Source organism: Molossus molossus, unplaced genomic scaffold (assembly GCF_014108415.1).
Source record: "Molossus molossus isolate mMolMol1 unplaced genomic scaffold, mMolMol1.p scaffold_m16_p_22, whole genome shotgun sequence".
NCBI classification, from domain to species: Eukaryota; Metazoa; Chordata; class Mammalia; order Chiroptera; family Molossidae; genus Molossus; species Molossus molossus.
The window spans coordinates 30,228,630-30,254,420 of record NW_023425358.1 but is presented as its reverse complement, the minus strand read 5'-3'; the positions used below and the strand labels follow the sequence as shown (position 1 = coordinate 30,254,420).

At 36.2% G+C, this 25,791-nt stretch overlaps 1 protein-coding gene across 8 annotated transcripts in view; it reads right to left on the bottom strand.

The window, feature by feature from the left end:
- MED13L (mediator complex subunit 13L) overlaps positions 1 to 25,791 on the bottom strand; it is a 284,126-nt gene that overhangs the window by 56,881 nt on the left and 201,454 nt on the right. For all 8 annotated transcript variants that reach the window (XM_036276858.1, XM_036276859.1, XM_036276860.1 and 5 more), the window contains 2 exons: positions 3,795 to 3,940; positions 250 to 441 (listed from right to left, as the gene is read on the bottom strand). In XM_036276858.1, coding sequence (XP_036132751.1) covers positions 250 to 441; positions 3,795 to 3,940 — 338 coding nt within the window. The remainder of the gene's footprint in view (positions 1 to 249; positions 442 to 3,794; positions 3,941 to 25,791) is intronic.

Below are 25,791 nucleotides of genomic sequence, written 5' to 3'. Positions count from 1 at the left end.
TTTCATTCTTCCATAAGTGAATAGCTGTTTAACCATGTGTTCCAACATTATGATAATAGCATTTGGAATAGAGGGACCATTGGTGCTTGAGGCAAGATAACTATTCAGCATATACGACTCTGTCAAGAGAATTTTTAAAATGGGAAAATTATGGAGATTATTTTTTATGAATCTGAGTGATTATCTTTTTAAATTACGGAAGATGAAGAAGAGAGAATAAAGTTCTTCAGGCAAAGTATTTTCTCTTACCAACAATTACTTCGACTGCCACGGGGAAATCATCGTCATATCCCAACTCCTCTTCTTTCAATTCTTCTTTCTTTTTCAGCACCATTGGGTAGAAATACTGCCATTCCTCAATCAACTTGCGGGTGGCTGGGTCTGACATCTTGTATGCTTGGCCTGTTAGCGTGCCATTTAATCCATAAGGACTCACCAGTACTAAAGCAGGGGGGAGAAACATATGTTACAGATCATAGTAATAGTTCCTACTTAAATGTAATGCTACATATGTGGTAATTTTAGGTTAAAGCACAGCATCACTTAATGTACATTGCTCTTTATTTCCTAACTCCTTTCAAAGTGTGATTTTTAAAAGTTTCTCATTTTAGTCCTGGCCGGTTTGGCTCAGCGGTTAGAGCAGTGGGCTGCGGACCGGAGAGTCCTTGGTTCGGTTCCCGCTAAGGGCACGTACCTTGGTTGCCCCCAGCCCCGGCCCCGGTTGAGGTAGTGTGGGTGGTAGCCACTCGATGTGTCTCTCTCACATCGACATTTCTCTCTCTCTCTCTCTTCCTCCCTCTTTCCCTCCCACTATCTGAAGATAAATGCAAAAAAATGTTCTCAGGTGAGGATAAAAAAAAAGTTTCTCATTATACTACTTTGTGTTTATAAGCCTCTTAACTCACATCAATTTTTGAAGGAAATCAAATGGGGGAAGATATAATACTATCAGACAGCTATATCAACATACGATACATAAACTATATGTTAAAGTGTATACCCATCTGTTTGATAATAGCTTATACAATGTTAACACTGAATCTTGTGTAACAGAAGAAAACCATTTAACAGAAAACAACACCAAAACTTGCCAAGAACTTGAACACTCTTTTCAATGGTTCCTGAGACTTCCTAAAATCTGTGGTAATCAAAATATAATGCATAGCCCTGGCCGGTTTGGCTCAGTGGTTAGAGAGTCGGCCTGCAGTCCAGAGAAACCTGGGTTCGGTTCCCGCTAAAGGCACGTATCTCGGTTGTAGTTTGTCTCTGGCCCTGGTTGTTGGGTCGAGTGGCAACCACTCGATGTGTCCCTTTCACGTCGATGTTTCTCTCTCTCTCTCTCTCTCTCTCTCTCTCTCTCTCTCTCTCTCTCTCTCCCCCACTCTGTCTGAACAAAATATGGGAAAATGTCCTCGGTGAGAATTAAAAAAATAAAATAAAAATAATGTATAAATAAAACTTCTACTAGTAGAAAAGTCCTAATTTGCCAACTCTAAAATATAATGCTTAGTTATAATTACAGTTATGACTGTTTTAGAGATCTATTAATAAAACGACTCAAAATAAAATTTATTTTACTAAAGTAAAGGATTCAAAATCCTTCTTTCTCTTTCAGTATTTGACCTTGATATCATTTCCACTGAGTTAGACACAAAAATGTAGTTAACATAGCACTGTGGGTAGCCCAGCCAGTTCTTAGCCTTGAGGTATTTCAACCTTCCGAGTAACACTGTTCTGGAGACAAAGGTCACTTTTTCTTACCCTTAATTAAAATAAATAAATAAATAAAATCTCAGCATACTTACCAAATAGGATGTTCTTTTTTGGGTGGGGCTTTATTTTTTAACAGCTGGATGATATAGCAAATCAATCAAGACAGAGATAGCTATAGACATCACATATTTCTTGTGATGTATATCCTCACTGATTTAAATGGGATAAAATTACTGACTCCAACCAACACAGTTAATCAAGGGCAATTTCCTATATTAACACTTCTAGGAAATTCCTACATCAATATCATTATATTCATTATAGTTATCTATAGGCCAGCATCTGCCCTAAGAATGTACTTCCTCCACATTAGTCATGGGAAATAAGGAGGATAATGTCCCATAAAAAGTCTTCTTTGATTTCAAACATTAGTAACAAACCAGTAAGATTTAAAATAACTGGTCTATAGGGACCTGGTATTCCTAATAGTATCCTTACCAACCTAGGTTAGTTTTCTTCCTTATGACTAGTAATTCCTTTTGTTATCATAAATAATTGTTTTATTTTGAGTGATAAAGTCTCAAATGAAGTCAAATGGTCCTCCACAACTTCACAGTCAAGAAAACATAGTTTTTAAATAATTCTGACCATCCATAATATGCACATACTGTGTAACTCTCAAGTGCAGTTTGAGAACTGGGTTGTTTTTTATAGAAGTTCATACATAAAACACCCCAAATCGCAGAATAATAAAGAACATAGCTTAAAATGTGATGCAAGTAGGAGGTGGGGAGAAAGTAGGTAATAATTAGGACACAGTTAAATGAGGATTCAATGTTCTTTTTTTAACCTTAAAAAAAAAAACAGGTTTAATTATCTTTAGGGCAAGAAACAGATGCTTTCATCAAATTAAATCAGAATCATCTGTAGAAAACCAAAAGGCAATCATACATATTATGGGGGATAAACATTCATGACAGGCTGTTACATCAATAAAAATACTTCAGTCATGTCTGTTAAAATATCACTGTTTTAAAAATTATATTGTGTGCTATACTTAGACTATTTTAATCAGACATCTCTAGTAATGATAAATTAGATTGAACAAAAAAAGATTTTTCCTTATGGTTTAAATGTAATATTAAAACATTTTAAAAGTTATTCATAGAAAATTCTGAATTTCAAAGACAAAACCAAAGATATATAGAATGCCCAATTAGAGAAAAGGGATATGGAGTTATTTTGGTGATATTTAGGTGATAAGCTAAGAATTAATAAAAATACAACTAAATGCTTACAATCAATGCAGTCTATACTTAAAAGAAAATAATAAAGTTATCAACATCACTGAAGAAACTATATACTATACAATCCTAGAAATCTGATATTGGTCAAAATTTCAAATTTCTAATAGTAATTATCTGCAAGTTATTACATTCTTGAAACCATGTAACAAACAAAACAATAAAAGCCTTTCATTTATAACATTTTGTCAATTATTCATTGGTTTATATTTTTTAAATACTTACTGATCTTTTGTTCTGAAGGAAATTCTTTACATTTTATTTCTCAGTAAAATTTCACATAAGACCACACTGCATATGTGATCAACTTTCAGCAAAAAACAAACAAACCAGTAAGCTACTTTATTTAATTGTGAAATGTTGGTCTTTCCTTTCTTCTTCAGAAATGGACCCTTATGCTTACCTTTAAAATGTCCATTTAAGCCCTGGCCGGTTTTGCTCAGTGGTTAGAGCATCGGCCTATGGACCAATGAGTCACTGGTTCGATTCCAGTCAAGGGCACACACCTCAGTTGCAGTTAGTCCCTGGCCCTGGTCAGGTCATGCAGGAGGCAACCACAGTTGATATGTACCTCTCACATCGCTGTCGTCCCCCCCCCCGTCTGATGATAAATGAAAAAATATCCTCGGGTGAAGATTAAAAAAACAAATAAAAAAAAAACAACTAAAATGTCCATTTAAGATTACATCTTATTCTACAAAACCTTACTTACTGGGCAAAGTAGCTATCCACTAAATAGGGGAGGGGTGGAGAGCAGGGGCATCATCATTGACTTACCTTGAAATGGTGCAGGTGAAGACTGAGCCATGTGTATATGCTCCTCATTGATCAAATAAATTGGCTGGTGTTGGGCAATCTCCACACTTGTGCATACATTACTTTCCCCATGAAGAAAGAATGTGAAAGCACAGGACAAATGTTCACTAAAAAAGAAACAATGAGAAACTTAACTCTACATTTTGATAAAAAATGGATGCTACACACAGGAACTACAGATGGGATATAGCTTTACTTTATCAACCATCCAGCAAAGCTTTGCCTCTGATGATATTAACAACATAAATTTCCAGTTTATTTTGGACAAGTAATATAACAACAGCCTGTTGACATACTAAATTAAAGCTGTCAGATAAATCTAAAAAAATTAGTTATATAGCACTGTGAAATTTTGATAGCTATTGTGCAGAATGCTTCCTGTTTCATTTGCATAGTCTCCTGTGCTGACTTATAAAAACCTAAGAACAGAAAATGAATGACATTTTTCTACCTTCTCATGTACTAGGTATCTAAACTGGCTTTTAACTGATTATAGGGATAACGACAAAACAGTTTTGCTTAGATTTGATATAACATAACAATAACATCAAACTTACAACATTACAGTAAGGTTAAAATTTGATTTTAAAATAGCAATTAAAGACACTGCCATATATAAATTTTCAATATACAGCTGTTAAGGTAATACAAGTGTCTAAATGACCTGGTAATCTATTACATTTATTTTTTTTGCAATTTACTTCTGATCACAAAATGTTATTAAAGCATTCAACACATCCTGGTTTTCCACACACTTAGCTAAAATTTGACAAAAATTATATGTCTTGGAAAAAATAATTTCAAAATTACTACAGTGGCACATTATTTCAGAGTTGTTAACTTTGGCCCTAAGCCAGCCATTACATCTCTTCTTCTTCTTCTCAAGACAGCTCATAAGAACATGTGCCTGATGAACCAAAGCACTGTAGGCTGGGCAACCACCATTTAAAAAATCATCTTCAAGACTGTCTTCTTTTTAAAAGTTCTTTAAAATAGTATAAAGTGTATTTTGAGTACTACTCAAAACATCAGATTTTGTTAAAGTATAAAATAGTAAGGCTTTAAGAGAAAATTAAAATAAAATTTCCACTCCATCACAGTGAAGTATATATATTTTTCCTTGACAAGTATGGTAAGATGACCTGAGAAAACTTTGTGTTTTACTAGAACGTGAAGTTTCATCAACAGGAAATACCCAGTCTTGGGATATGGGTATTTAGCACAACACAATAAACTTAAGACAGTAGCTAAAATTCTGAAAAAAATTTTAAAAATTTAAATATCCCCTTGATACCATACTTTTTAAGTTTCAAGTTCACAATGAGAAAATAATGCATACAGGTATAAAATAGTATCAATAATAATAATGCAGTCCTTTCTGAGAATGACACTAGGAACAGATAATCTTTGACAAACATTACGCCTGGAACATAATAGGATAAAAATGTAAGTTTACTGTGGGCTGGTTAAATTTCCATCTGTAAATTTCAGTGAAGGGGTTTGAGCTACGTATCCCTATTCCTGCCTACTGCCCCATGTACTCACTCAATAGCATATTTTTAGAACAACTAGTTCAAATTAAAAACATTGAGGGTAGCACAGAACACATTCTTTTCCACTGATTCTCAACTGTGCATAGGAACAAAGGGAACCAATAGTCATCCATCAACTAGTGAGTGCAAAGAATGGTATGAGGAACCTGAAGCGAAGCTGAATAAAACATGGCCCTTGCCCTCAAGGAGCACATAAGCTAACAAAAGATTGATATGAATGCACATCAATAAAATAAAGCAAGGCAAATACAGAAATAGAAAGGAAAAACAAACTGCTATAAGAAGGCTAGGGTATACTGATTTGTTCTATTTGGAAAATCCAAATGCTTCAAGACAAGAACCAGTAAAAACAGGGTTTCAGTAGTACAGAGAAAAGAAAAGGTAAGAGAGACAGCATGAGGCTAGGAGTAGTGTAGCTAAGGGCAGAATATAGTTTGGAAATTCTAAAGGGAGGAATGGTGTGGCATGATGAGAAAAGAGTCTGAAAAAGAAGTCAAAGGTCACATCCTGAGACAACAAAGAGACTTGTGAGAAATATCAGGGAGCCAATTTAAGGTTTGGTTTAAAACAGTCAGCTGAATCTAAAGAAGCATGATGAAACTTCAAAATAGTATTCATTTGAATTTGCTATGTCCCAAAAGACACAGAGGAGAAGCACAAGTGAAAAAGGTAGGAAATGAATCAATAACCTATTTTTTATATTGATAACTTTAAAAACAAAATGTCTTTTTAAATTAAAACATAAGAAAAACAGCTGAAATATAACTGAGGCCACCAATAATTATCTAATTTTTAAAAGTTACTTGGCCGTTCTGATTCTCGTTTCCTTATATGTAAAATCAGCTGTTGGCACAAATTGCTGGGGCCCCCAGAGATGTTGATTTAAGAGATCTAGGGTGTGCCCCACAAACCTGCATTTGTATCAAGTTCCCAAGTGATGCTGCTGCTACTTCTAATCCAAGGACCACACTTTGAGAACCAGTGAATTTAATGGTACCTAAATCCCTTTCCAGCTATAAAAGTATACTCTTTCTAAGATTATGTGAAGCTAGAGGGCAAGAAGGCAAGGATGACAGTATTCAGACTAGACAGTAGAATTCCCCTTTGACCTAGCAATACTACTTCTAAGACTTTATTCCATAGAAAAAAACTATTGTACAGTTATTGCTTACAGCACTGCCTGTAATAAAGACTAAAACAGCCAAAATGTTCATCAGTCAAGGACTGGTTAACTAAACTATGATAATCCCTACAAAGAAATACTGTACAACCAATTTAAAAGAAAATGATCATACTCATATGGGAAAAAAAAAAACCAACATAAACTCATAAATGTGAGAAAAAAACAAAGTACAAAATAGTGTGAATAACATACTCCAATTTGTATAAAAATGGGAAAGTAGAAAATACATGCACACACAATTTGCTTACACTGGCATAAAATGTTTCTGGAAGGATACACTTTAAAAACCTAATAATCTTGGCTGTCTTTGGGGAATAAAATGGCATGACTGGTGGGGAAAAAGATTCTTTTATACTTTTTGAATGTGGGACCATATGTCACACAGAAAGTAATGGAGGCAAGATGTGAAGGAAGCCCCTGCCTCCTACCCTTGTGCTTGCTGGCCCAACTAGAAGAATGCACCAGAGGAATCCATGGCTCAAAGTTGAAGCCTGCTGAGATCATCTTTGATTCTGACTGTTATCTAACATACTATTTGATCAGCAAGCCATCAATATCTTTATCCATGCCATTGCTAAAAATGGGGAAAATACCTACACTGAGGACAGAACCGTGTGTCGTCCTTTCAGATAACTCCCAAGTTAAAAATTCACCCATTTATTGTCTCATCTACAATGGATAATCAAAAAGAGTATGTCAAATGTCTTAATAAAATGCAGATATATAACAACTGTCATTTTTCTTTGATCTGCAAATTTGCCTAACTAAAAGTAAAATTCAGGTAGTCTAATATAAAAGCCAACCCCAGTCTGGCCGGTGTGGCTCAGTGGTTGAATATTGACCCATGCACCAAGAGGTCACCAGTTCAATTCCCAGTCAGGACACATGCTCAGGTTGTGAGCCCGATACCCAGTGGGAAGGATGCAGGAGGTGGCCATTCAATGTTCTTTCTCATCAATGTTTCTCTCTCTCCCCCTCTCTCTCTAAAATCAATGGGGGGGGGGGCACGGCACGGAATAGACCTAAAAGCCAATCCCACTCTCATTTTCCAGATGAGAAATTAGGGTTAAAGGCTGGTCCACCAATGACATTCTTAGAGGCACAACTGGAATTAGACTTAAAATTTTATGTTCTTAACTCTGGCTAGCTTGCTTAAAATTTTATGTTCTTAACTCTGGCTAGCTTGCTATAAAAATGGAGGTATTAATTATTATCCCTACCATCTTATATATTTCTAATAGCGCCCTATTGGCATAGACCAGAAGGTACTAACAAACAAATACACAGAATCAAAACACTGTAATTTCACCCAATCAAACCAAAATTGGAACCTCTTCCCTATTCTCTTAGGGCACTCTACTTAACAAGTATTCCAAGCCTTCTCAACTCCACTTATTCTCCACTTTTTACTCAGTAAATCAGGTCTGATTCAGGTAATTCTTTATTTAATCTCTTTCCACTTTAAAAACTATCTGCAGTTATACTGATCTAACCCTTCCCCAGAGTCCTAGAGGACTACATATTTTCTTTCCTCTGCGAAAGTACTCCCATACTTGTTTTTTCACTCATTGAAAGTCTTTATTTCCAACCTTGAAATACTTTCCGTTGACCACGTCATGCCTTTAGGACTATTGTCATATCTTTCTCCTTGTACTAATATCAAATAATCAACACGTTAAGTAAAACGACTACTGTAATATACAGATATACTGTAAAATACAGATATCACTAAATTATAAATAACTTTTGTGTTATAAAAGAAATAGGTACTAAGATAGAAAATTATAGGGGGTGCTATTTTAGAAAGAGAGGAGTCAGAGACAAGCTTCTCTGAAAAAAAGGGAGAATATTTAAATGGAGGATGGATGGAATCTTAAGAAAGAGGAAAGTGGTAAAGACCATTCCAAGAAGAGAAAATTGTATGTGCAAAGGTATTGCATTAGAGAAAGTTTGCCATTTTAAAGGAAATTTTTGAAAACCAGCAATGAGGCCGTATCATTGTGAAAATGAAGATGAATTTGGAAAGCTACAAGCCATTTATTCTCTGCCTAAGGAAAATAAAAAGATCGGCAGACTGGATAGAAAAAATTAAGTAATCTATATACTGTTTACAAAAGACACACAAAGTAAAATCACACCAAAACAATGAAAAGAAAAGGTAGAAATAATATACGCGGCGAACCCAAATAAAAATAAACCAGGTATAGAAATAACAATGAAAACAATAAAATATTTTAAAACTTAGGTTCATCATTACATTACAATAAACAGAGGAATTCAACAAAATTTTTAAACAATCTTGAACATGTATGTACACAGCCATACGGTATGTAATATAACTTAGAAATATATTTTAAAATTTGGTAAAATTACAAAAAGTGATAAATCTGCAATTAATAAAGAGTTTAACATACTTTCCCTCAGTATGTAATAGAAACAATGATTAATAATACTAAAAACTAAAATGACAAAAATATGTCAATTTGAGTATACATGTTGGCCTTCCAGAAATAAACCATCTATTCTCTTCCAAGAACATCTAGAAGATGTTCAAGAATGGGCTGAGTACTAGGACACAAGACTAGCCCTTAATATCAAAGAATTGATATCGCACAGACCACAAATTCTCTAATCACAGTGCAATTTAGTTAAAAATCAACAGTTTTAAAAAAGGTTAAAATAAAAACCCTTTTGTTTGGAAACTTAAACATACACTTCCTAAATAAATCATGGGCTACAGAGGAAATCACAATGGAAATAACAAAATATTTAAAATTTAATGACAACAGAATACATGCCACAATCAGAGGGAAAAAGTATTTAGAGAGTAATTTATAACCTTATATGCTTAAAAGCAAATCTTAAAATAAATCAGGTAAGTATTCAAATCAAGAAGGTGGAGGTAAAAAACTACAAAAAAAAGTTTTTGAAAATAATGACAAAAATATAAAATAATAAAATAGAAAAAAGAAAAAAATGGAAAGGATTAACAAAATCAATACTTGTTCTTAGAGAAGGCTAAGACCACTGAGCTGACTGATTTGAGGAAGGGATGTAGGGAAGATGCCTGTGCAAAGAGGAAAGGGGCAGAAGTAAACAATCCTGGGAACCAAAAAGACGAGGTAACCACAGATAAAGTAGGAATATTTTAATGATAAAAATGCTACAAGTAACTTTATGCCAATAAATCTGAGACACATGAAATGAATAATTTTCTATAGAAATAGAAGATTTTAAAAATAACTAAGAAATCCACCCACCAGCTAAGAAGGTTTTGCAAAACTTTCAAGGAACAATCGCTATTTAAATTGTTTCAACAAATGACAAACAGGGAAGAAAGAGCCTCCCAACCTTTTCCATTAGGTTTGAATAGCTTTGACAGTAAAACTAGATGCGGTTAATTACCAAATAAATAAGTCATCACCTAACAATTTCACTCACGAACACAAATGCCAAAATACTAAATTAAATAATAGTAAATTGAAATCAGAAGTGATTCAGAGATCCACAATACAACTGTGATTTATGTTGAAATCCAAGAATGGATTAACATCAGCAAATCTATTATTGTAAAACAATATATTAAGAGATGACAATATACACAATGGAGTACTATGCAGCTGTAAGAAAGAAAGATCTCTTATCCTTTGAGACGACATGGAGGGACCTGGAAAGTATTATCCTAAGTGAAAGAAGCCAAGCAGAAAAAGACAAATACCACATGATCTCACTTATATACGGAATATAATGAACATAACAGTCTGAGGAAAATGGTAGACCCAGAAACATGGAAGTAGGGCACAGACTGACATCCATCAGAAGAGGGGGTGGGGGTGGGGTGGGGAGAGATAAACCACAAAACTTATATGCATGTATACATAACCAATAGATATGGACAACAAAGCCGGGGATGGGGCGGGGGTGGGGTGGGGAGGGGGGTGCCAATGGGGTAAAAAAGGAGAAACATCTGTAACAAAAAAATTAATTAATTAATTAAATTTTAAAAAAAGAGTAAAATTATAACTGATGAGTATAATCAAAAAGAAATATAATCCTAATTAGAACATAGAAAATAAAATGCTTTATTTGAAACAGTAAAAAAACAAAAAACAAACAAACAAAAAAAGAGATGACAGAGAAAAATCAAAGAATCTATCTCAATATAAAGTGAAAAAGCCTATATTAACATTTAAAAAATCCAGTAATTACTAATTGTAAAATAAGGTCTTAGCAAGCTGGAAGTTGAAAGGATCTAATTTAAACAGATAAAGCAATTATCTTACTTAATGTTAAAACTTTAGGATTCTCTTAAAAAAACAAAAAGAAACAGGACAAGGATATCTCTACTATTACATACAATACTGTCCTAGATGTCCAACTCAATGCAATAAGACAAAAAAGGAAAAAGAGGTATATAAGCTAGAAAGGAAGAGGTAATTGTCTTTATTTGTATATGATATAATTCTCTTACATTTTCTATGTTGACAATAGACAGACTAATAGAAGTAATGGGAGAGAACAAGAAGAGTTAGTAAGGTTGCTAGACACAAGATGAACAACAGCTGTGTTCCTACATGCTATTTGGAAAAAAAAGTGGAGAGAAAAATTACACCATTAATAATAACAATGAATACCTAGAAAATAAATTAATAAGACATGTTAGACTTCTATGGAAAAATTTACAGAGTATTAGGTTTGAAGACTATAAAAGAAGATACCAACTCTTTTAAAAGATAATATTGATAAAGATTACAATTCTCTCTAAACTAATCTATAAATTCAATCCAATTCCAACCAATATTCCAGTAAGTTTTTTGACCAGCTGCTACTAAAATTTATACAGACAAACAGAAGAACAAAGGGTCAAGAAGAGCCAAAGCAATTTTGAAAAAGAACAGAGCAAGAGACTTAACCTACTAGTGTCAAGATTTATTATCAAACCACAGTAATTACAACAGGATAGTAATGAAGCAAGGACAAAGGCAAATGAAACAGAACAGAGAACTCAAACCAATCCTCCAATGTCTCCCCATTTCACAAAGTATAAAATCAAAAACCCAGTAAATCCCAACAACCCAGCCATAGTTACCTTGCTTACCAAATTGCCTGTTGCTCTCTCCTCTTCCCTTTCTCCATTCCAGACCAATAAGCCTTCTTGCTATTCTTCAAACAAGGTAATCAACTATTCCTCCTCTGCACCATTGAACTTACTGTTCCCTCTGCCTGTAACACTCTTCCTCACAGATATCAACAGGGCTCTCTCTTCACTTCCTACAAGTTTTGCTTAAATGCTCCCTTATCACATAATTTAAAGTTACAACCCCTCATAATTCTCTTTCCCCTCTCCTCATAGCACTCATCACTTTCTAATATTACCCCTGGTACACCAACCACAATGCTCAGAGGTACTGTGGATCTAAAGTTTGTAAACAGTAAGACATTCTATATATTGTTTTTTCTATAGATAATGGGAAAGAAGTGAGATAATGGAGAGGAGAGAAGAGGGACAGAAGGAGGAAACAAGAGAAAGAAATATGGAGAGAGAGTGAGAGAGGGAAAAGGAGAGAAAAGAGAGGGGGAGAAGCTGATGGGGTCGAGGAGTTTGGGGAGTCTATATGTGACAGTGTGTCTGTTAAGTAACTCTGGGATTCAGCTTTTCTTTTTAAAAGTCACATTCAAGAATATTGGAAAAACATTCATCTTAAAGACTGTATGGGGGGGTGTTTGGTAGCTTTAGCATTTGCCACTTGTTTTATTAAAAAATCAATATGTGAGAGAGAATTTTGAAGAATAAACGTAAACTACATGCTAGAATAATTGTTTTATGACTAATAAACACTTGGGCTAGTATCTAGAAGTTAATCACAAGAATGTCATTTTAAGTGCCCTATACAAACACTACTGATGAGATAAGGAATCACTATAGCAATCTACTAAAATATTTTCAAAATATAAAATTCTTATTTCAAGCATATAACATAAACTTAGGAAGCTTATTCAAGTTTAAAATCCTTTTACAAGCTTTCTCTCCTCCTTTCTTCCCCCATCCTTTTCCCTCTTCTTTCCCCTTCTCTCTCCTTCACTTCCTCACCTCCGCCCTCTCTTTCCCATCCTTCTTCTTTTATCCTCCCCTTCTTCCCTTCCTCTGGGTGCTTTACTATTTCACCTATGCTATAAGTACAGTATATCTCAAAATATTTCACCAGACGTTTCTAACTCTTTATTACATGCTTTAAAGACCTATTTCTTTCAGAACTGAATTAAGAAAGAAACCATCAAAATGTTTTGTTTCAAAGCAACCCCTAGGTAAAGATGGCAATGTCAGTTTGAGAGCAGTCAAAACAACTGACACCTGCCTCACCTTGGAGCATCCCTAGATACTAGGATTTCAGGCCACATACTTATATTTCTCTAAACAAGGAATCATAAGGGATATAGAGAGAGATATATACCGTTATGAGAAAGTTCTGCTACTGTGTAAGTGCTGAATAGCTAAACATAACATAAATGTATTCCCTTGTGGCAATCAGTGCAAGAAGAATGTTAAAAAGGAAATGCTCAATATTAGCACTAGTGCACACTCCCTCCGTCAGCCACTCCTCCAACTCACCTGACCAGTCTGATTTAAGACTGGACATGTATTACCACAGATGCTAAGCTGCTTCACATGCCTATGCTTGTACTCTGCTGTCTTGTCTAGATAAACTACCCCTATCCTTCATCTGGCCCCTACTCATCTTTTCCAAAAAATCATCTTTAAAGTCCCAGAATAGGCTAAATGCTCTTTAAGGATATCTCAGTCAAAGCACTTCAATGTTCATACATTTTATGTCCAGTCCATCTGACTACATTTTGTGAGGATAGAAATCATGTTTTATCTATCATTTCAGACCTCCGTACTTAGCATGATATGGGTAGATGCTGCATTAATACTCAATGAGTTTGTGATACTTTATATCTTTCCTCTAAAATTTTCTGACACTATACTGGGAGATTCAGAAATAAGCCTGGAATCCTGAGTCATGATACAGGGGAGAACACAGGTGTAAAACTGTGATATTCCATCCAGGAATATATTAGGAGATACCCACCCCTGCTCTTGAGAATTTTTTATGATCTTGCTAATTGTTCTTCTGGAAAGAGCCTGCCTGAAACATATCACTGAGAGCCATGGAGTACAACATAGTGACTCTCTTTGGACCCAAGGTAGTTTATATTCTCTGAACAAGAAAGGAAACTGGCAGAGAATAAATAAGGACTAGACATAAAGATTAGCAGGGTATTCTCCTCAGTAAATGCCATTAAGGAATTCTGTGCCTTTATTCTATTATCCACCCTAAGTAGAATGTTAAATCAATCCTCCTAAAACACAATGGTAGTCACAATCTATACTTCTCAATCCCATGTCACAGTCCCCCACTGCCCAGAGGAAAAAAGTCTAAACCAGGTTTTCTTTATTCTGGTGCAATCACTTTTACTTCCCTGTACAAACTCTCAATGACAGCCAGTTTGCAATGCTAGCACATTGTGTTTATCCCAGCTACGCTGCTGTCACTCCACTCCTTCATTTATTCCCCTTAAATCCCATCTTTCAAAGGCCAGCATCACTTCTTCTTCTTCTTCTTTTTTTTTTTTTTGGTACGTGCCCCTAGTGGGAACCAAACCCGGGACTCTCTGGTCCACAGGCTGATGATGCTCCAACCGCTGAGCCAAACTGGCCAGGGCAGCATCACTTCTACTTTCTCCATAGAACTTTTTCATATTAGATCTCTCCAGAGACCTATTTCTTTTTTTTTTTTTTCTTAATCCTCACCCGAGGATATTTTTCCATTTTTTGTACAGATAGAGTGGGAGGGAGAGAGAGGAAGGGAGAGAGAGAGAGAAACGTCAATGTGAAGGGACACATCGAGTGGCTGCCACCCGCACGACCAACCAGGGCCGGGGACAAACTGCAACCGAGGTACATGCCCTTAGCGGGAACCGAACCCGGGTCTCTCCAGACCGCAGGCCGACGCTCTAACCGCTGAGCCAAACCGGCCAGGGCCAGAGACCTATTTCTTCTCTGCTATCCAGAGCACTTCTTGTGTGGCACCCATAATATCAGAACTCACTTATCAACGAATATGTACTAAGCACATCTACCTTTCTGGTGCAGACACTGCGCTTGATTAAGGGATACAGAAATAAACAAGACTAGAATCAGCCCTTAAGTATTTTATCGTTTCCTAAACAAAGTACCTAAAAACTTTTAGGAGAGAAAAATACTAACATAAAACTATGATACTCAATGACATGCACAGCAAGATTCCAAAGAATTTAAAACAGATCAAATCATGAAGATAGAGAAATGCTGGTAGGTATCTACCTCAGTCAAAATTTCTGTACTTTAATATTAAATATTTTTAAAATCATATAATTATAATGTAATATTTTATTTTGGTTTGTACCCTATGCAATCATAAAGAATTATCAATTAGAAGAAATAACATGACCCCATGAGAATAAGGGGAAGGTCTGGAGCCTTCCTATTATTTTTAAAATATCCTATATTCCATCTTATTGTCCTAACTGGCTAAAATTATATATTCTCAGAGGTCCAATACATAAAACTATATTCCACCCTGGCTGGTTTGGCTCAGCAGTTAGAGCGTCGGCCTGCAGTCCAGAGAGACCTGGGTTCAGGTCCCGCTAAGGGCATGTACTGAGGTTGCAGTTTGTCTCTGGCCCTGGTTGGGTCGTGTGGGTGGCAGCCACTCAATGTGTCCCTTTCAAGTCGATGTTTCTCTCTCTCTCTCTCTCTCTCTCCCCCCTTCCCCCCTCCCCCCACTCTATCTGAACCAAAAATGGAAAAATGTCCTTGGGTGAGGATTAAAAAATAACAACATAAAACTATATTCCAATAAGGAAAGAAATGTGGTTTCATTCTATCTTTCCAATGTCATCTCTCACTACATTAATTCATACATCCAATACTTCCTCAACCCAATTTTTTCCCTCCTTAGGGCTTGTCATAATTTGCAATATTTTATTTTGATGCTCTTCTCCACCAAAATCTAAGCTCCCTAAGAGGAAAAATCATATCTAGCCCACTGACCTCTGTATCCCCAGCACCTAGCACAGCTCATGACACACAAAACTTAATAGTCATTGAATGAGTGAATGCAGTTTTGGTCACAACCAAAGATGAAATTACTCTTCTTTAGAAAGGTCCATCATGAGGAGAGTAAGAACAGTTGAAATGCACAGTGAATATTTTTTTAAGTGGGCAGACGTTTAATTATTAGTAGAAGATGGTAGTATACAATTTCCAGTGATAGGGAAAAAAGGGCAACTTTTAAAACTGTTTACTTAGAAAACACAAGTAACTGGTTTGGGTTGCACCTGTGTAGTTAGGCAAAGACTTGCAGAAATGCAACACAGGAGTGACTAGTATTCCAGACCATTTTAGTCTCTTACAGTATTCTAAATCTTTAAAAAAGGGGGGATGGGAGCATTTAAATTTCTTACACTGAGTTTTCGGAATGCAATGTGCTTTCAAAACACATTATGAATATTAATAAACTCCTGTTCTTTTCATGGTGTAAGAGTGTTTTGATAACAAATTCACAATGTAGAATGCATTTAGATAATTCTGTCCAAATGTTTTCTGTGTTACGAACTTATCTTAAAAATTTCCAAGTTGTCATGAACCACATATCTTGCAAGAAGTAATATGCTTGACTCTATAGATCCTCATTTGGGAATACTTTGCTAATGTTACTTTATCATTTCATTTCATTAAACATATACCATTTACTTTGGCAGCAGTCACACACTATGTCTAGATCCTTTGCTCACTAACATATTGACCTTTCTCTTATTGGACAGTCCTTCACTTTTGTGTTTTTAAAGGAGGATGGCAGTATAATATTCAAATAATAAAAGCTTATTAAATAATTTTATAAAACTGAGATGTTGTCATTATTTCATATATCTTCTCTTTAAATTCTAAGTTAAACCTTATTACAAAGGCAATAAAAATGTCTAGGAAAGTTAACGGCACATATATAAATTAGCATCACCATTCTATGATTCATCACCTTTCTAAGAAAGAAAAGTTACCAATTACATTTTACAATGCTAAATTGCCTCAGTGATCAACTTTCTTCATATATAAATATATACATGTGTTACATACATGTATCTGAGAAAATCTAAATCAGCAAGCTCTATGACTGCTCCTTCCTCCCTTTCCATACTCAAAGCTGTCCTTCTCTGGCAGTAAATTTGGCACTGGGGTAGTGCATTAATTCTTCCCAATCACAAGGGGTCCACTGCTGGCACTGCAGTCAGTGCTGACAGAGTAGCAGCTCATCCCGCATTAATGTACAACAGTGCTGCCCTAGTGGCCTAAAGGATTTAACGTTTCTGCCTGGGTATCTCACTTACTAGAAGCAAGAAACAGCTAGGAGGCTCTGACTCAGTATGCCCTCCATCCAAAGTACTGACAAAGTGTGAGAGTTGCCATTCAAATGGCACAAGCTATGTAAGATAATTTTTAAGATGCCAAAATGGACTAAGAGCAGCTCTAGTCAGTGATGTGTGCTTGTAAATCAGAAGCCAACGCACACCAAAATTGAGGAGGTTTATGAAAGTCATCTTATTAAAATCTCTCTTGAGGTTACTAAACGAGGCCAGATTATTGACTCCCAGTCTCTGGACAGCCCTTTGAAAACTAATGGGAATGTGCCTGGTAAAGAATACAGATTCGTGTGACATTTATATTAGTTAACTCATAGCCACCAAAGTCCTTTTATTCACATTAAGACACGCTTGGATTCCAGTTTTTGTTTTTAAGTATAAAACAAAAACTTTCATCCTTTTTTTGTTGTTGCTTACTTTAAAAGATAGTAACAAAGTGGGGGGTTGAGAAATGGGGGGGGAATAGAGAACCACATAAAATATTTTCCACCACTTTTCTCATTAAGTACTACTAAGGCACTATATATTACTAAGAAACAAAACTAATCAACTGACACTAAAGTAGCTAAAACTTGACATATCCTTTTGCCTCTTTGCCTGAGAACACAAACTAGCTTTCTCCACTGCTTCTTACTGCTAGAGCAAAATGCGTTATCTTCCCAGATCACAAAACATATGTGTACAATCCATCTTAAAATCATGAATGTTTACTTACATTTTACACAAACACCCAACCACTATGACAGATTCCCAAGGAGGAGCCTGAGTGGCAGGCTTGGTGGAATTCTTGCCAGTTTGAAAGAAACATAGGGACAGACTTCTAACATCTGCCTAGATTCCCACACCCAGCTCACAGTGGGAGAGGTGACCATCTGGGAATTCCAATGTGCTGCCATTCACCAGGTGAACAACAAGTATAGGTCACTTCACCTACATGGGCAAACAAACAATGGCAAAATAGGGGCAATCTGCTCAATTCTGGTGCTAGGTATGTAGAGTTTGCTTTCATAGTGTTTCTCCATACTCCTCTACTGCACTTTCTATCATAAATGAATATTAAACCCTTACTATTTTTCCTGTCTTATTATATTTATTATATGTAAACTACCTTAAATACTTCTGGAATGAGATGAGGCAGGAAAAAGAGAGGAGGACCCACACTGAGACGTTCTTTCTCACACCCTAATTCTATTTAAGGAACTGATAGTGTTATAATATATATTTAATGGGAGCAAATATATAAACAATACAATATCAATTATTTTATAATCCTATTCACAGGGAAGGTTCTAGTTATATTTTTAAGAAACCACTCACAATAAACAAGCAGGGAAAAGTCTACCTTTTCATATCGCTTCATTTCAGATTTAGCAGCTGTCACCCAATGTGGCTTGGCAAGTTCTTTAAAGGCTTTCTACCATTTGGCACTAGCCTACCAGAAAGCAGGGCCTTTTATATTCAGTACTGTTGCAAAATGTCTCACTCACCAGTACTCAAAGGAGGTCAGTTTTCCCAGCAAAATAAAAATAAAATTGGAGCTGACACTTACTTGGTAAAATGCTGTTATCAGCAAGTATTTATCTTCCATATTCATCCCATGCCACCAGCCTATACCAAGAGCTAGGTTTTCTTTTTCTTTAAACAAAACACAGTGCAGCCTTTAATCGGCAGCACTGCTTGTGATCCCAACTCCCCCATTCCTAACATAAAGAAATAAATCTGTCTGGCTGGTGTGGCTCAGTGGTTGAGCATCAGCCCATGCACCAAGAGGTCGCTGGTTCGACTCCTAGTCAGAACATATGCCCAGGTTGAGGGACCAATCCCCAGTGGGAGGCATGCAGGAGGCGGCCAATAGAGATGTTCTCTCTCATCGATGTTTCTATCTCCCTCTCCCTCTCACTTGCTCTCTCTCTAAAATCAATAAAGGAAAAAAAAAAATTTTTTTTCTAAAAGAAAGAAATCTGATGGCTGAAACCAACAGAATAATAAACATAAGGTACTTCTGTACTTTTCTTATGTCTTCTTAAAATTATGAACTCAAGATAGCTACATCCATGTTTTGCAATGTATTATACAAATTCTAAACAGAATTAACTTTGATTCTTAACGGTTAAAAGCAATTTTTCCTAATGAAGTCAGATTCACCTGAGAGGATATAAAAGAAAAGGGAGATATTGGAACTAACAGAGAGCCATTAGGTATTGAAATCTGAAGGATAATATTTACTCAAATTAAGAATGGTATTAGCATCTCATTAAAGAGACAAATAGAAACATGAGATTCTTCAGGTGATGGAGCAGCAAAAAAGTTGGTCCCTGCTCTTCAAACTATTCTAATGTATACAGTAGTTATGCAGACATTTATTTAAGGACAATCACAGCATCTGGTCACTATCAAAAAAAAACATGAAACCTTAAAATTATGGATGTTCAATTTTTTTTTTTTTTTGAGAGCACCGATTTGCAAAAGGTTTAGCGATTAAGAAATTCTGACAGAGAATCTCCTTGCATTATCAAGAATCTGTAGCATAAGCAACTTTCAGTTCATTTGTACATTCAATAAATGTGTAAGCACTGCCCAAAACACCAAATGTGCCACAGTGAGGAAGGCCCTCAGAGCCCTGATCCTCACAGAGCTTACATTCTGCTGGGCCGTCAGACAGTTTAAACGTTTTCTAAAAGAGGACTTCAGGAGGAAAAGCTATGAAGAAAACAAAACAAGATGATGTATCTGAGAGTGCAGTGAAGGGAGGCAGGGCAAAGAGATGGCAATGGTTGATGGGGAAGGAAGGGGAAAGAAGTCAGCCCCTCTCCCCCATGAGACCTAAGAGAAAGGGGTTTAGCCAGAGGGCACATACAAAGGTCAGAAGTATAGAAACAAGCTTAATGTGCTTGGGGAACAGAATGGCCACTATGTTTGAAGCTTATAAATAGGAAAGAGAGATACAAAATGAGGTCAAAGAGGTGAGCAGGGCTTAGATCATGTGAGCATTTCAACAATGGGATGGGGCTTGAATTTTATTCTATATACACTGATAAACCCTGTAGGATTTTAAGCAAGAAAATTAGGAGGGTCTCATTTATATTTGAAAAGTTTAGTTATTGTCTGGATAATTCTCTATGAAGAAATAAGCAGGGAGAATAGCCAGAGGGGTGTTTTGGCAGCCCAAGTGAAAGAAAACCATGGCTTAGAGTAGGTTGGTAGCAGTGGAGACAAAGGGGGAGTGGATTTCAAGATGTCTTCTAGATACAGCCGACAAGTCATACAAGTACAGACATCATGGCGAAAGTTGGATACAGCAAGGAAAGAGGAGAGGGTGAGATACCACATGTGAAGCATATCTTTTAATGACATTCCTCCTAACAACATGTAAAGAGAAAAAAGAAAGCTGTGGGTTTGCTTGATTTTTGTGACAGGAGCCTGCCCACCTTTCCTGCTCCCTCTCCCTCTTTACCTTTCTCTGTCCTCCCCCTACGCTCTCTTCCATTTGGAGTTCAATAAATTTAACTAAACCAAATAAACCCATTCATATTTTCTCCTTTCAAAACTATCTTTTAAAAAAGTAGAATTCACTAAGTTTAGTAACAAAATACACTGAGAACAAATGAAGTTATAAAATACTATTTAAATCAAATTATCATCTGAATAAATACCAGTTTTTCTGATTAGTAATCACACCTATGAATCTGATTACTATCACAAATGAAGCAATAAAACACCTATTTTTCATTAAATTTGGAGATTTCCACTTAAAATAATTTTCCTCTTTCATAATGCTAGTAAATGTGAGAGAGAAATGTTAGTTGCTTTTCTCTGGATCAGGCTGGGTCATTTACTCCAGAACAAGAGACTTCATCAGATCTACCATTTTCTCATGAATGACTCTGGCAAAGTCTTATTTACTAATTTTAAACATTTATAAAAACTGTAAAATAGCCTGGCCGATGTGACTCAGTGGACTGAGTGTTGTCCCATGGACTGAGAGGTTCCGGTTCAATTCTCGGCGTGGCACATGCCTGAATTTCGGGCTAGAACCCCAGCAGGGGGCACACAGGAGGTAGCTGATCAATGTTTCTCTCTCCCTCCCTTTCTCTCTCTAAAAACAAAAAATCCATAAAAACATATTTTTGTTTTGTTTTTTAAAAAGGACTGGAAAAATACCCAAACTTCCATCAATAATAGTAGAGTAGACAAATAAATCAAGGCATAGTCACACAATGGAATGCTGCTGTCCAGCGAGCAGAGTAAATGATCTACAACTACACACGGCAACTTGAATGACTGCCACACACAATGCTGAACAAAAGACAGACAAAAAGAAAACATAATATATGATTATAAAATGCAAGAACAAATTAAACTAAGCTGTTAGAACTCAGAATATCACTATGCTTGGGAGGGGAGGGGCAGTGACTTAAAAGAACAATGAGGGAGGTTTTTGAGGTACCGGTGAGTGGAGGTTACATAAATGTAATTGGGGAAAACTCACTTGAGCTATATATACTTGTGATATATGTATATTAAATGCAGATGGAGTTAGCCTAAAATTCAACCATAGCTTATGTAAGTTTAGGACTTTTCAAAGAACAACTAGAGAAGGTTTTAACTGATTATAGAAGGCATCTAAATGTAAGTAGCAAAAGAAGCTAAGGCAATCACAAAATGCAACAATAGAACTAGATGTAGAATATGTACAACATCAATGTTGGTATGTGGATCATAATTAGAATCCCCATGAAGGCTGCTTTTCAAATCAGACAAGCCCCTTCTAAAAATGACTGACTTAGTGAGGAACCAGTATTACTGAGGAACATTTGCCCCGTATATCAGATAGACTGGGGCAGAAAATGTTAAAAATCACCGGTTAAGAACGAGAGAGTTAACTATCTACTTGCTTCACCTCTAAGCTAGTCAGAGCATGCTTAGAGTGTTTAGTTTAATTCTGTATGCCACACTTAAAAGGTTATTAAGCAAACTGAAACATGTTCAAAAGAGAATATAGAAAGAACTTAAAACCACCTAAAATGACGACATGGAAGTGTAGATATTTAACCAAGAGATGAGACAAGTTAGGGAAGAGAATAATCTTTGATGCACAAGTTACACTCAATTACACCATGCCACAAAACCTATTTTGCTCAGCATGGTATTTTACAATCATTGTTGGAACGGTATATATGCTGTTCTCATTGTGGCAAATATCAGCTGTACAATCTATCAGCTGTACAATCTGATGAAACTGTAGCAATATTAGTCAATACTTCCTGGTACACCTGAACCATGTTCACCAGGTGCACAGAACTCAGGCACGACAGTCAAACATCACTGATGTAGATAAATAGTACAGAAAAATATATTTCAATCCAATATAACATAAAGACTTTCTAACCAGGTTGTTTAAAGACTTACACAAAAGGTGATTTATTTGCTATCCCTGAAGATGTGGTAAAGGAAACTCAAGTGTATTGAAAGGAGTGAGGAACAGGATAACCTTTAATGATGTCTTCAATTCTGGGATTCTAATGATTCTGTATCTCAATTCTCAGATAAGCTGTACCTATTTTAAAATATCCCGTACAGACTGATTACTCAGAAGCAGATAGAATACTGAAAGGTAAAGCACATCAAATTATAAGGGAAAGACGTATGGAGACAAGAAAAGAGAAGTATCTTAAATACACCATTTTGAAACTTGAAATGTGTATTGCTAGTAAAGCCTAAAATACATGAATTCTTAAATCAGTCCAATGAACCAAAACTTGTTTGCTCTCCCTTTATTACCGGGATTACTTTTTGAAAGCAGAACTTACATGAATACCTATTTATAAAAGCAGCAAGTAACAGAGGTGAATAAACATAAATTTATTCTCTCTGGAAAGAGACAAGAAGCTCACAGCCTTCAAGAGCAGCACCCTGTTAGACTGAAGTATCAGTCTGTGAGTGAGAATGAGAAAAATCAATATCGTTTGAATAGAAAGTTATAAAAGAAGAAAACTGTCCCTGAGAATGGTGCCATTACACTATTTACCCTCAAGAGCTGAAGTCTCAATTAAATTCTTTTGAGGATAAAGGGCTGTATTTACCCACTGTCAGCTGATGTTCATCTTGAATGATGTATTCAGAGAACGTAAACTTTTACATTTCTTATTCAATAACACTTAACTTCTGTGCCCGAGGGTCATCACTGGTAAGAATTCCAAAAATATTCCTTCTCTGGAGATCTTTTCAGCTACACTGAAAGAACCACCATCCAAGCTCAAAGGATAGTTCTACTCCTCTATCCCATTTAATCATTATACAGAGAATCCCCTCTACATCAATTAAGCATACAATACTGTGCAGTACATAAAACCACAATAAGCAATACAGAAAAAAGGGATTAAAGCCATGAAAATGCATTAATTTATTCTACGCAATGCACTTGTAATTCTTCCACTTTCAGTCAGGATCACAGTACACTTTAATAGTCTGGTTCAGGGACCAATTAATCCTTTTATATTTAAATCAATCTCTGATTCCTCTCCGAATAGAATAATTTAGCTTCTACATGAGGCCTCCCATTTGATGTCTTTGGGGAGAGAACATAGTTAACCCTATATGGCACATTAATCTTATTTAATAATAGCAACAACAAAAAAAAGCATTATCAGAGAAATCTCATACTGAAAGTAGGACATGCTCTAAAACATGTTAGCATAATCAGTATATGTCATCATTTTCTCAATTCAAACAGGCAAGCTAACCTGGAGCCAAGAGTGTGCCCTTCATCTGACTTTTCACAGTATGTGATCATGCACACACATATTTACTTTGATTATATATAAAATATATATCCAGGAATAAAACCACTCAACACAACCCCTCTGCCCACTACAGTCCGATTCGTCTTTCCCATCCCAACCGAGAGCAGAACTTGGTGATGCTGAAACAGCAGGAAAGGGGAAAAGTAACAGGAAAGTGTGTATTTTATTCAAATTGGCATGTGTTTGGCACCTTGCCATAAAGCTGTGTCATCTCCCTTTAATAACTCTGAAGCCTAATTAATATGGTCAATTCGTTGCAATAGTCATGTGTTACCTAAAGATTTTTACCACTGCATGTAAAGGAGGGGTCCATGTTTTAAGAATATTTTCTCTAAGCAAATGTGTCAAGAAAGCAGTAAGAGTTCATGTCGCTAAGAATGACAACACTGTAGTAAATGCTACTTCTTCCTTTGACCAACAGCAAGAGAAAGAGGTCCCCCTTTTATTCCTGTATCTTATTCACCACAAAAGAATAAGTCAATTTAGTATTCTAGTAGCCACACCATGGATTACAAATGAATGATTTAGCTTCAGAAATTTCAAAGCAAACATCAGCACTTTTCAAATGGTCCATTAGTAAGTGTTTTTAAAAAAATTTAACTGATTAAGTTTGGATGTAGATCCAGTACTAAAAAAAGTGGAGTCTGTATCTTGGCATTACACAAAGGCGCTGCTGACGCAGGAGCTCTGCCAGTTCAAACAATTCAGAAGGGAGGAAAGCACACAGTGAATGTTAGCTGTGTTCACTTCACAACACAGAGAAATCAAATGGTAAAAGTTTAAGATCAGCTCTGTGATACTTAGTGGGAAGAAGACTTTTTAAAAGGCCATGCTATAGGCAGTAATCAAAACTCATAAGAGCACACAGCCATCTAAAGACAGAAATTCAAAAGCCTGACTACATCAACTGTCACACTGAAGGAATATTTCTCTGAGCATGTGAACTGTGACCACCTTTGAGAATCTGGATGACAACTATGACCTACAAATAATCATCAGGTGGAAAATACTGAGTGTCATTCCTCTCTAATCCCCAGAGTAGTCACATCAAAGAGACATCTGGAAAGAACACAAGCCTTTTGTCCTTTTTTTTTTTTAATCTCAAAGTAGAACAGAACACTACTAATCAAGATTAAACAAGTGAACCAAAGCTCATCATCAAAAATCATCATCCTGTTCCTAGAATATAAAGTCACACCAGTTAACAAACTACCATAAACAGGATATGTGTCTTGTGTCGATTTCATGGTGGTTTAAGTGTGTGGATTCAGTCACACTCCCCTGTCTAGTTTTCCCTTGCTAACAAGCAATAATCTGAACTGCCACACATAGACACAAAGATGGTAAGAGACCTTACAGGTCACTACAAAACACAAAAATAAATGCCAGCAGTTAATACGGGAGTGTATTTGGGTAAAATGCACTATTTCAGTGACTGTACCTCTCAGATAGTGAATCCCAAGGAAAAATGCTAGATGCTCTTTCTGGATTCAGTTCAGGATAATGTTTAAAACCAGATCATAAAATGCCAGAAACCGTCCTTTTGAACACCTTTTGAATCTTTCTTTTTTTCTCTTCTCTGCTTTTAATCTAGCTGTCCCAACTCCGGACCCAGACAGCACTGATTCCCTGGGCTGAGACAACCAATGAAAGCCTCACCACAAGCCCGAAGTGCTCCTCTACAGGCCTAGCTCCCATCTCAGCTGCTCTGGACAATTCCCTCCCATCATCCTGCGGCAGAAGATGCACTCAGCCGGATGGAATCTCATCTCCGGTACTTCTTTTTTTAGAGAGAGAGAGAGAGGGAGGAAGGGCAGGGGGATGGGGGGTGAATAACATCAAACATCAATGTGAGAAATATGGATTGGTTGCCTCCCACATGCACCCCAACTGGGTATCAAACCCACAGCCTAGATATGTGCCTTGACCAGGAATCAAACCTGAAACCTTCCAGTGTG